Source organism: Brassica napus, chromosome A8 (assembly GCF_020379485.1).
Source record: "Brassica napus cultivar Da-Ae chromosome A8, Da-Ae, whole genome shotgun sequence".
Taxonomy (NCBI): domain Eukaryota; kingdom Viridiplantae; phylum Streptophyta; class Magnoliopsida; order Brassicales; family Brassicaceae; genus Brassica; species Brassica napus.
Window position 1 is genome coordinate 6,164,455 of NC_063441.1, and position 11,660 is coordinate 6,176,114.

Below are 11,660 nucleotides of genomic sequence, written 5' to 3' on the forward strand. Positions count from 1 at the left end.
GCTCTCTTCCGAGGGGGTTTTGTCGAGGTGTCCGTGCCCCACTCGTTTATCTGCGAGACCGCCGGTTGATAACTGTTGAAGTTTCTGGTTATCTTGTCTATGTGAGGGGGAGGACGAGGGTCCTGCGGGGACCAGATTTTGCGAGCATGTGTAGCCTTGAAGGTTCTTAGGGGAGACCATGCGAAGTGGTCGACGTAAGCTCTCTGGGAGCTTTTTGGATATAAGGTCCGGACCTTGCGGAAGGTTCCTGGATTGCCCCTATTGTTGACCCCTGATTCCTGATTCTTCGGGATATGAGGTCTTCTCTGTAATTGCTATAAGACCATGGTCTTCCCCTTTAAGGTGGTCTGGTAGCAGGACCTAGAATTCTCCTGGTCTCCTCGGATTGCTCTGATGCCCCAGGTTGTAGGGAACTTCATTATTTGATGGAGGGTTGAGGGGACTGCTCCCATGTCGTGAATCTAGGGTCGTCCTAAGATCATGTTGTATGCCGATTGGCAGTCCACGACCAGGAATTTGGTAGATAGGTTGATCCCTTCAGCATATACTGGTAGAACAACCTCCCCAGCGGTTTGCTTGACCTCTCCGCTGAACCCGATGAGTGGAGTTACTTTGCACGTCAGGTTATTCTCCTCTAACCCTAGGTCTTGGTACGCCGTCAGGAAGATGATATTGCTGGAGGACCCATTGTCTACTAGTATTCTTTTCACCAAACAGTTCACTATGGTGAGAGAGACAACTAGAGCGTCATGGTGGGGAGCTAACATCTTCTCTTGCTCCTTGGCTGTGAAGCTTATTTCGTCGGTACCAAGAAGTAGGCGTTTAGGTTGAGCAGTCTCCAGGCCGTGTTTAGCATTACGGGTGCTCTTCTTCGCAGCTGCATGACTCACACCACTTACTTCATAGCCTCCTGAGATGACATGAATCACCCGATCCTGGCGAGGTGGTGAGCTTGGTGCGTCTCCTTTGGATTTCCCTGATGCGTCTTTGCTAAGATGAGCCTTGGCTTTCTCTGAAAGGAATTCTCGGAGATGTCCCTTTTGGAGCAGTTCGTTGACCTCGATCTTCAGGGCGACACAGTCTTCAGTTTTGTGGCCGTGATCGCGATGGAAGTCGCACCAGAGTCCCGGGTTCCGGAATGAGTCAGGTGCTTTTATCTTTGGGGGCCACTTGACCTGTTGGCCCATCAGCCTCAGCGTGTTGACCAGCTCTGGTGTGGATATTGAGAGATGGAAGATATCGGGCCAGGTAGACACATACATCCCCTCTTCTTTTTCTAATTTCTGGTGTTAGGGGATTTTTGTGTAGGATCTTTGTGAGTACTACGGAACGATGGACAAGTTGAATTGTTGGGTAGGTTTAAGAGTCTTTCGTGAGGATTTAGAGAGATTGAAGAGAATATAGACTTGAAGAGATCTTTATTACATAGAACAAGCAAGGATTACAAGTATATTCGTATGAACCCTAACCCTAGCCGCCTAAGTATAATCTCCCAGTCAAAAGGTCTCTCTCCCCTGCTTGAAGGCTGTTGTCGCTCTTATATAGTCGTCTAGAAGTCGGTTTCATTAGGTTAAACTCTTCCATATCGGAAATATGGAAGGTTCTCCTTGTCGGAAGTTTTCCATTTCTTGGAAGGGAGCATGGTCTAGGGACCGAACCCGGGGTACCCATTTATCAGGGATCCGGGGATCTGAGTCCTGCCTGGAGGCTGGGGGAAAGAATACCGGGATATTTTTCCCAAACAGTTTGCCCCTTATTTCTCGACTTTGTCATCGAAGTCAGGGAATAACCTGTACACTCAAGTCAACCGGGGTTGCTCATTCTCAGCAGGCTCCCGTTGGCAGGACCTTGTTCCGCTAGTCTTGTTTGCCTAGGTACCACTCAAGTCGGAACTCATTCTGAACCTAGGTAAGGACCGGTCCCTTCGTGTTCAGTCGATATCTAATAGTATTTTCTTCTGCCTTTCTGAAAATGGTGAGACCGGAGCAGATTTTCACTTCGGGGTTCCGTTAGATCGTGGAGGAGAGCGGAAGTGTGACATCTTTCCTGTTTTCAGTCCGGTCGCAAGGAATTCTTCTGAAGATTTGGAAATATCCGACTTCCTTTTTCCAGGTTCCAAGAAAGGAAAGAGCTAGGCGTATATTTAGGATTTCTGATGCGTGGAGCTTTATTCATTATCAGCTTGAGAAAATGAACTCCGATCTTCCTGCTTCGTTCGTGGGTGGTCGCGTAAGGCCTTGCCGTCTGTTTGCTGATCCATTCTCATCGCCTATTGCTTCCTTTGGAACGGCTTCTGAAACAGGTAGTGAGGCTATCCCAATGGCGCCTTTGAAGCAACACGAACGCTTTACTCTTGACGACGGCCCGTGCTCTGAGATTCGTGAGGGAGGCTTGAAGGCGATATGGAAGAAGTATGGGATCCATTCCTCGGTGCATATGAGGAGTCCTTCCGAGTTCGAACGCGCGCCTGATGGAGGACCGGGAGAGATAGCTATCTATGAGGCGTATTTAGTAGCAGGCTTCCGAGGGATTGTTCCTTCGCTGGTGGCTGAAGTGTCTTTGTTTTTTGGTTTTTGCCCTTCTCAGCTTACTCCTTTGTCCTGGAAGATTTTGATGTCAATCCAGGTACTCGGGGAGCTTCATGGTCTTGAGACCGGGATTCACGAGGTGCTATATTCCTATCGCTTTGCCCCTTGGAGGATCGTGCCTGGGTTTTACCACCTTCAACCTCGTGATGGTGCTCCTTTAGTTGAGGAACCTCGGAGAGGTATACGGAGTAATTCTTCTTTTGAGAATAATTGGAGTGGTCGATACGTGTTTATGAAGATCCAGGAACCCTTCCATTACCCTACTTTCTGGCGTACTGTTGGTGAGTCTCACTTCCTGCTCCTTTTCCCTTTGGTAGCCTATTTGATAGTCGGTTTTGTTTTCAGATGTATCTCGTCCGGTATCTTTTCTTGGGGAAGTGGTGGCGAAGAAGATGTTGATGATTCCTCGGCGCTTTCGTGGGGTGCACTTCAATCCCTTTCCAGTGCATCCTCTATTGGGGTCAAAATCGGTCACGACGGAATCAATGCTTGAAAGTCCGTAAAAATCAGCATGAACGTTTTTACGAAAAAGTAATCTTCGTAAAGATATCTTTACAAAGAGCCTTGCGGTAAAATCTTGTTCAAATCTCAATAGAACCACTAAATACCGATTGTCCGAAGGAAACAGACATGTATCCAATTCGGCCGCGGACAAGCTCGAGTACGGCAATCGGACCACGGACAAGCCAAGCTCGATCGATACGCGGTGACCAAGCATGCACACAGCTCGGTCGCTACGTAGCGACCGAGCGTCCGTCCCGCTCGGTCGCTACGTAGCGACCGAGCGTGCGTTCTGTTCGGTCGTTACGTAGCGACCGAACTCTTCCGAAACGTCGATACGACACCAGTTCACGCATTCTCGTCTATCCTACGATGCTATCTCCCGAAGACCGTAGCGAACTCAGTTCATGTCTTCCGACCATTCTAAGACATCAATCAAACTTTGCGGTAAAAACCGCGGAAAGTTCGTTCTTTATCGAAAGAAGTCGTAATAAACGTTTTGAGTCGGAAGACGGCCCAAAGGGACCTAAGACACGACTCGAGGCCCAACTTACGATTTCTTAACCAAAAGCCCATAAATCGTATGACGGTCTACGCTTGGCGCGCAAGGAAGGATAAATGTCAAGTTTCCGCGGATAAATACGAAATTTTGAGGATAATTACGAAGATCAGAAAAAATGGAATATCTCCATTTTATGCTATGACGGCTTAAGGGCAGAAGAATAAAAGCGTAAACCGACCTTGGAGCTAGTATATAAGGAGTCCTAGGCGAGAGGCATGGAGTCAACTTTTTAGACTCGGAATTCTCTGCACTTAGAAACTTTAGGCTTTATTCTCGACAAGTTTGGTTTCTATGTCTGGCACTCGATTACTAGACTAACTCGCCCAGGCAGTTCGATCTCTTGTCCAACTCTATCAATTGAACTACGTTCGGCTTGATCCTCGAAAGGGGTACGTAGGCAGCCTTTAACAAGGTTCAGTCCGAAATCAATCAAAAACCTTTTATGTATCTTTTTCGTCTTTTGTTATCGAGCTGCGCAGAGATCCGGGACCTCTGGGAAACTCGTTTGTTATCTTTTCATGATTTCCGCATATATTCGGTCACTTGTCGTTGGCTCTCGCAGAGATCCGGGACTTCTGGGAAATTAGGGTTTTCCTAGTTTCCTTATTTAAACGGAAATCGACAGTGCGAATTTCGGTTCCCACATCCTCCCTTTAGTAAAATCTCATCTCTTATTCTTCAGGTAATATTGCGAGGCTTCCTGCTTTGGTTCTATATGATGAATACCAGCAGGCTGGAACACGAAGAAGGCGTCCTTTCTATGCGCCTCCACCCCGTTTGACTAAGATGGCGCCGTTAGGTATGGGAGCTGGGTCATTCCCCCCGGGAATATAATTGGAGATGCGCCGCTAGCGGGTATTCAGCAAAGGCTTCTTAACGAGCTATTTTCCCTTCGTAACCGGGTGAGTGATATGGCTGCCCAGCGCGACATGCTGATTCAGCAGGTGAGAGCTTTGAGTAGGTGGGAGCTTATGAAGGAATGGCTAGAAAGAAAGACGGAGCATTGGGACCCTTCGGAGGAGTACCGCCAGTATTTTTGGTCTGTAGAGCCGACGCGTCTTGCCGATGCTTCCTTGCGAGTCGGTCCTGAGTCTGCTGCGGAGTCTCGGGTTTCAGCTGGTCCGCCATTCTAGATGCTTTTGAAATTGTTTTCTTTCATTATCTTCTTGTTGCTTTTCTGGATTTTCTTTGGAATAAAGACTTTTGTATCGAACTTCTTTTGCAAAGCTTGTTTCTTCTTTCGGAAGATTGTAGGTTGCTTAGATGACCTCCGGGTGTTGAATTGTCTTTGAAGAACTGGAGCGTTGATCCGACTGTTCGGTAGCCTTGAGCCTTTCTAGGCCTTTCAGATGTTTTTCAGAGGATTCAGGGATCCTAGGCGTCTGGTAGGGAGATTGATATACCATTGCAAGGCGGGTCCAATCAGAGTGGAGCCGAACCCTTTACACATGGTAGCTTCACGGGACTCCTTGGGGAGCGTAACCGCTAGCATCCTCTGTTTATATTGTGCGATATGATCTCCAAGCTGGGGGGTTCAGCTGAGAAGGCGAGATCTCGAAAAGGTTGCATAAACCAACAATTAGAGCAGGAATCACCCCCCTGAGGCCGGAGTCAAAGAAAGCTTCATAAACAGCGATCCCCCCTGGGATGTAGCTGGAAGCACGTTCTTCTGGAGTAGGGGACCAGAGGATAATGGAAGAAGGAAGCGAATATCTACTCCGCCATTCCGCCAGCTCATCCTCACCAACCGACGAGGCAGGACCCACCAATGGAGGAGCCGTATAAACGAAAGACAGCGGTAGGGGAGCCATCAGATTGCAATCAGATCCTTCACATGGCTCCGAAGAGCTGTCTGATCGGGAAACCGGAGAATCCATCCTTTTCTTCAACCTGGCCCTATCAGCCGCCGTAGGAACAGAAGAAGCAGAACGCTTATACATGATTTTGATAGATCCTAATCAATAGATCGCGGCAATAAGAAAGCTAACACGCGAAAACCTAGCAAGCTAAGAGGCTCGACCTACCTAATAGGAATACGAAGAACTAGAAGAAGGGTAAAAGAAAAAGTTACCTTAGTTCAGGGTATCGGCGACGAAAGAGGGAGAAATAAAGAAAGAAGAAGGAAAGGGAAAGCCTATAAAGAAGAAGCCGTTGGGAGGATTCCCGAGGAAGCCGCGAGCCTATTAACTTCCAAATTTCGAGGGAGATTTGAAATTCAAATCATTTCCTTATAAACAAAGTTACGATCTCAGCGAATCTCCTCCATTTAAGGAAATAAAATCTCCAAAGTCAGGTGAGAATTGGCGTGAGTTATCCCATATGCCAGAGATGGAAACCTCATGGGGTCCAGAACTCCATCCGGAACCTCCCCACAAAATTCACGCTAGCATCAAGCCTGCTTCTATGCATAAATGCATAAGCTCCTCTTCAGGAAAAAAACAGAGCTCCCGGCTCCACCGTCACCAAGACGCCATCAGAAGCCCAGAGCTTCTCCATCTTCAACGAGAAATCAGCGGTTCAAAAATAGCGCCAGACCCCGGGCTGGTATAAGGGAACCAGTCTTCCCACGGGTTCAGAGTGTGGTTTCGGCCTGAGTGGAACTCGAGATCGCATGATTACTGGAGCGATCTCCTGCTTAAGAGAAGCCTGCTGAGAATGAGCAACTCTGGTTGACTTGAGTGCACTGGTTATTCCCCGACTTCAATGACGAAATCAAGCAAGAAGGGGCAAACTATTGGAGAAAAATACTCAGGTATTGAATTTCTCCAGACCCCAGGCAGGACACCGGCCTCCGGGACCTAGCTAGGAGGCACCCCGGGTCTCCGCTATGAGATACTTCGGGTCCGGCCCCAGGGACTGCCCCCTTCTCCCGAAAAAAGGAAAACTTCCGATAAGGCGAACCTTCCATATTTTCGAATATGGAAGAGTTTAACCTACTCCAACCGACTAAGGCCTGCCTTAAGAAGACTATGTAAAGGGAACTTAAACCCTAAAGCAAGGGAACAACACTTCAAGACTTAGGGATGAGAGTTAGACGGCTAGATCTAGGGTTTATACACCAATCATGGTAGTTCTGGCTTCTTTACTCAATAAAAAATCTCTTCAAGTCTACTTATCTCAAACTATATACGAAATCTTACAAATATCAGCCTTGTCCATCATTCCATAGTACTTACAAAGATCCTACACAAAAATCCCCTAACAGAAATGATCTTTTCTTGTGGCAGCGTTGTGCTTCCTGTAATCTATGCACATCATGTGCCCAAAAACAGTCCTCATAGGGATCAGCTCGTTTTTATCGTTCTTTACCACTGTAAATCCTCCTTTCTTAGGAACCACATGTACCGGACTGACCCAGTTGCTGAAATTGGATAGATAATTCCTGCATCCAAAAGCTTTATTATCTCTTTCTTCACCACCTCTTTCAGATTTGGATTCAGTCTCCTTTGATGCTCAATAGATGACTTTGACTCGTCTTCCATGTGTATCCTACGCATGCATAAATTAGGAGAGATTCCTGGAATGTCATTGAGAGTATACTCAATAGCTTTGCGATACTTGCGCAACTTATTTAGCAATAAAGTTAATTCTACGCTAGTTAACTTAGCGGTGACTATGACAGGGTATGCGTTATCATAGGGGAAGGCGTATTTGAGTCCAGCTGGAAGTTGTTTTTGTTCAACTTTCGGTACTTTTTCCGAACCCCAGCTGTCCGATGCAAGATGGTGTCGATCGACACTGTCTGATAGGTATCGATCGACTTTTATTTCGAATTCATCATCTTCTTCCTTGTCAACACGCATGGCTTCCTTACTGGCATCCATTAGTCGAGCGTACTCATCGGCAATGTCATCAATACTGAATATGTTTCTTTCAGGAGCCATGACAGTATTCTCTAATGGATCGTTAGAATACATATCTATGAAAGTATATGTGAGAGTATCGATCGACAACAGCTTGAAAGTGTCTATCCACACCCCGTAGATCGATACTCTCATCAATGAGCGATCCAGCTTCCTTTTCATGAAGATCGGGTTGCACTTCTTCCAATACTTCCGCTCGATCTAATTCCTCCATTTCTTTTCTCAGATGTGGGGTGAGTTGTCATCCACTTCTCAATGTAACTATATTAACTGGATGTCTTGGATTAGTGTCAGTTCTTCCAGGTCCTTCTTCCCTGCTGAGAAGCCCATCGTAATGCACAACTTGGCTATCCACTTTCTTAAGATGAGCACTGAAACCTTCAAACTTCTCATTTAAACTAGAATACATGGAATCCAATCTTACATCGAAATTCTCACTCATTTTCTGCTGGCCTTTCAAAACTTCTCCAAATATAAATTCCACTCTGCCTTCGTGAGTATGTGCTGCCTCGTAGCCTCTTGTAAAGCTCATGTTTCTCTGCTGATCAGCAAATATCTGTTCATGAGAGCCAGTCTCATCGATGAGGTCTACTTTCTCTTCTTCATTTCCTTCACTTGAAAAGGCTGGACTCTCATCGGTAAATTTAACTTTCTCCTTTCCTATTACGAAAGCATGAACTAAATCTAATGTTGCTTTCACCTTACATATTTGATCTCCATTCAAATTCTCGGCCATCTTCCTCCTTTTAAGATCAGTCTTCTTGGCATTAGTACTAGTCGCTACATTTTCAATGAGCCTTGTAGCTTCTTTAGGGCTCCTGGTTTGAAATTCCCTTGACTTGCAGCGTCTAAATCTGCTTGGTATGTCCAATCAAGACCACTGCTTGGTATGTCCAATCAAGACCACTGCAGAAAATATTAAGCAGCTGAATCTCAGGAAAACCATGGTGTGGGCACTCAAGTTGGTAACTCCGGAATCTTCCCCCAGCATCCTTGAAGGGTTCACGGGCACCTTGCGAGAATGTTAAAATATTTTTTCTCGCTTCCCAATATCTTTCCTCATCGAAGAAGTTGTTAACGAAAGCGCTCCTAATCTCTTTCCAGCAAGTTAAGGATCCATCTGGTAACTGATTCAGCCATATCATGGCTTCTCCTGCGAGGGAAAATGAGAAGAGCTTGCAGCGACAGTAGTCATCGTCCACCATGTCTTCCAGCTTTTCGATGTGATTATGCGGATGTTCCGAAGGGGATCCATGGAATGGGATTTGACGTACCAGGACAAGAAAATCGAGATTAAGCTCAGATCTTACGTTGTTTTCTGGTAGTTTAATTTCTGACCTATTGGAATATGTTTTTATAGGATCTAAGTTGTCTTGCAATGGCAATTTATATTTCTTCTCATTAAATAAAGTTGTGTTAATTTTACCAGGGATTGCAGCCCCCTGTTCATCAATGATTTGGTTTGTTGTGTTGCATTTTTGACCTTTTGGGTCTCCTAGGACTACTTCCTCATTGTTCAAATTAGTAAGTAAAGACTTACCTGCTTCTGGGAGAGTACTGTCGATCGCGTCTAAAAGCTCGGTGTCAATGACATGTCTATCATACTGCCGATCGATGCTCATCCAAAATACACATTCTTCTAAAGTACATGTATCAGCAGGGAGAGAAGAAGAAACAAAACTTTTAGCTCACAAAGAAATAAAATCTAGACTATATTCTAAAACTTAATCTAATGGTAATAAGAAAGAGTCCCTGGGAATGGTGCCAAATTTGATATCACTCAAGTTACCCTAAGGAGTGACTTTACTCTCTCAAATAACATGTTCAGTTGTAGTACTTAGGGATCGAATCCATAGAGACTCTAGAATTACACAATAGATTTGTAGTTTTTGAAGTAAAGCTAGATAGAAATGTTTTTAACCGTAAATAGACTAAGGTTTGCTGAACAGGGAAGTTGTTCGGTTGGTTGATTGAGGTTGTAAACAATTAAAGGTAAATAGCTAGATTCAGGTAAATTCTCAGGTATGATAAGTTTCTTTTCTTGTGGTTTATCAGGGATTTAAGAATATTAATTGTTCTCGAACTTAAACTTAAGTTATAATCTATCAACTCTCGTATGTATAGATTATCTAATGCTTAGACCTAGGAATCCAACTCTCGTAAGTAAATCCAAGATATAAGTTTAGGGTTATCAATCCTAAGCTTAGCAGTAAGAACAACTAGATGAAGAAATAACTAAATCACACAAACAACAATATAAATTTAGCAAACCATAATTCACCCCTTGAAGAACCCTAAATCTAACAAAAGAACTACTCAGACATATTCATAAGAAGCATTATTGTAACGTCCCGGTTCCTAGCCCAAAATTTTCTTAAGGAGAGCCCATTAAGACTGCAGCCCATTAGGGTAAATGACCTAGGGTTTCCTCCTGTTTCTATAAATGAAGCTGCCTCCTCTTACTTTTCTCTCATTCTGAAACTTGAGTGAAGCTCTGCAGGAATTTATAGAGACTAGGAAACCCTAGCCGTCAAGCTTCTCTTTTCCTTTTCTCTCTTCTTCTCTCACGCCTCTCTCTCTCTCCCTCTCTTTTCTCTTTCCGTTGGATATCTTCGTCTCTCCTCGCCGCGAGCCTCCCGAGAGCTAGCCGAGCCGCCGGTGGTGGTGGTGGTGGTCGTCCAAGTGGTGGTGGGGTGATCGTCCGAGTGTGGTGATGGTGGTTGTAAAGACCCTCACGAGCGGATATGATTTTGGTCGACCAGAATTAAAAAATCCCGCTCGACCAGTTTGGAGTTGGTTCGACCAGAATTAAAAATAAAAATCGACCCGGTAAATTATTCTTGATGGGACTGTCTCGAGGCCAAAGTACCTACTCTTAATAGTTCTGACCAAGTGTTAATTGTTATGGTCGAGTTTTATCTAAGCTGGACGAGAACCGATGGACGGGAAACATTTTATCGAAAACTGGTCTTGAATACTTTCAGTTGCTTGCGAGTCATGTGCATGTCATGTGCTGCCTGGCTGCTTGCTTCCTTCCTGATCTGAACATGTGACTTGCACCTTCCAGCTTGCTTGCTACATTAAAGTCATGTGAGTTGCACACCTGCTTGAAGTTTCTTCATGGAAAGGAAATGACATTACTTCATGGGAAGGAAAGTGTGATTCAGCACACCACATGTCTCATACTGATCTGAAACTTTTGTCCTTTCTTGCTGACTCTTCTCCTGCTGTTTCCCCTGTCATTTATTACATTGTCCTCTTCCTCGTCGAGCTCATTCATCTCAGAAACAAGAAAGAAAAATTCAGAGAGAAAAAGAGAAAGAAAGAGAGAAAAATCTGTGAGGAAAATACATGAAAAATTCAGAAAAAAATAAGAGAAGAGAAGGGAGCTTGGACGACCCTTTCTCACTATCTTGTGACTTTAATCAGTGAGTATTTGTGTGGTAAAGAGTTGGAGATTTGGTGTCCTGAAGTTGAGAATCACCCATGTTCTTCAGCCTTTGATTTTAATCGGTAAAGATGTAAGTTGTTGTGTGGATCAGTTTTATGTGAGCATTTCTGTTGGATTGACTGCGGTTCAGTTTTGTTCTGATTGAGTCCGACATTTTCTTGATGTGGTACTGATTAGGTTTGGCGTGGCTTCATCTTAAAGTGGAGTATCAGTTAAGTTCACACAGTGTTTGATTTGAACCGGTAAACTGTTTTGCCTTTTGATCCAGATCAGTTTAGATTGTAACCAGCTGGCTGAGTTGTTTTTCTTCCTCTCTGGATTAATTTCTTAATCCCTTGTGTGGATTTATATTAGTTCAGTTCATTTTCCCCTAGCATCTAGACAACTTAGCTGAAACGATTTATGTTTGAACCGAACTGAAGCTGCCTTGAACTTGCCTTAGTAGCTGTCCTGAGTCTTGAACTGTGGGATTGAACCGGACTGATTAACCGTTGTTCCAACCGTTATGTTATTGGTACAGATGGTCAAGGATAGTGTTCGGATCAGTCGGATTCTTGTGGTGATTTTAAATCAAGAATATTCCAGAAGCCGAGTGTGATTAGCTTGAGCTCGAGTATAGTCTTCCTTAGCCAATCTCATAGAATCAAAGGTGAGTCTAGATAGATGATTGATGAGTAGTGAATGAATATTTCTTG

The 11,660-nt window shown here is 44.6% G+C and overlaps 1 protein-coding gene across 1 annotated transcript; it reads right to left on the reverse strand.

The window, feature by feature from the left end:
* Positions 1-461: 461 nt before the first annotated feature.
* On the reverse strand, positions 462-1,262 carry LOC106359022. Its single transcript, XM_013798787.2, has one exon. It carries the CDS (start codon positions 1,260-1,262, stop codon positions 462-464), a length of 801 nt encoding a protein of 266 aa, XP_013654241.2.
* Between the last annotated feature and the right edge of the window lie 10,398 nt (positions 1,263-11,660).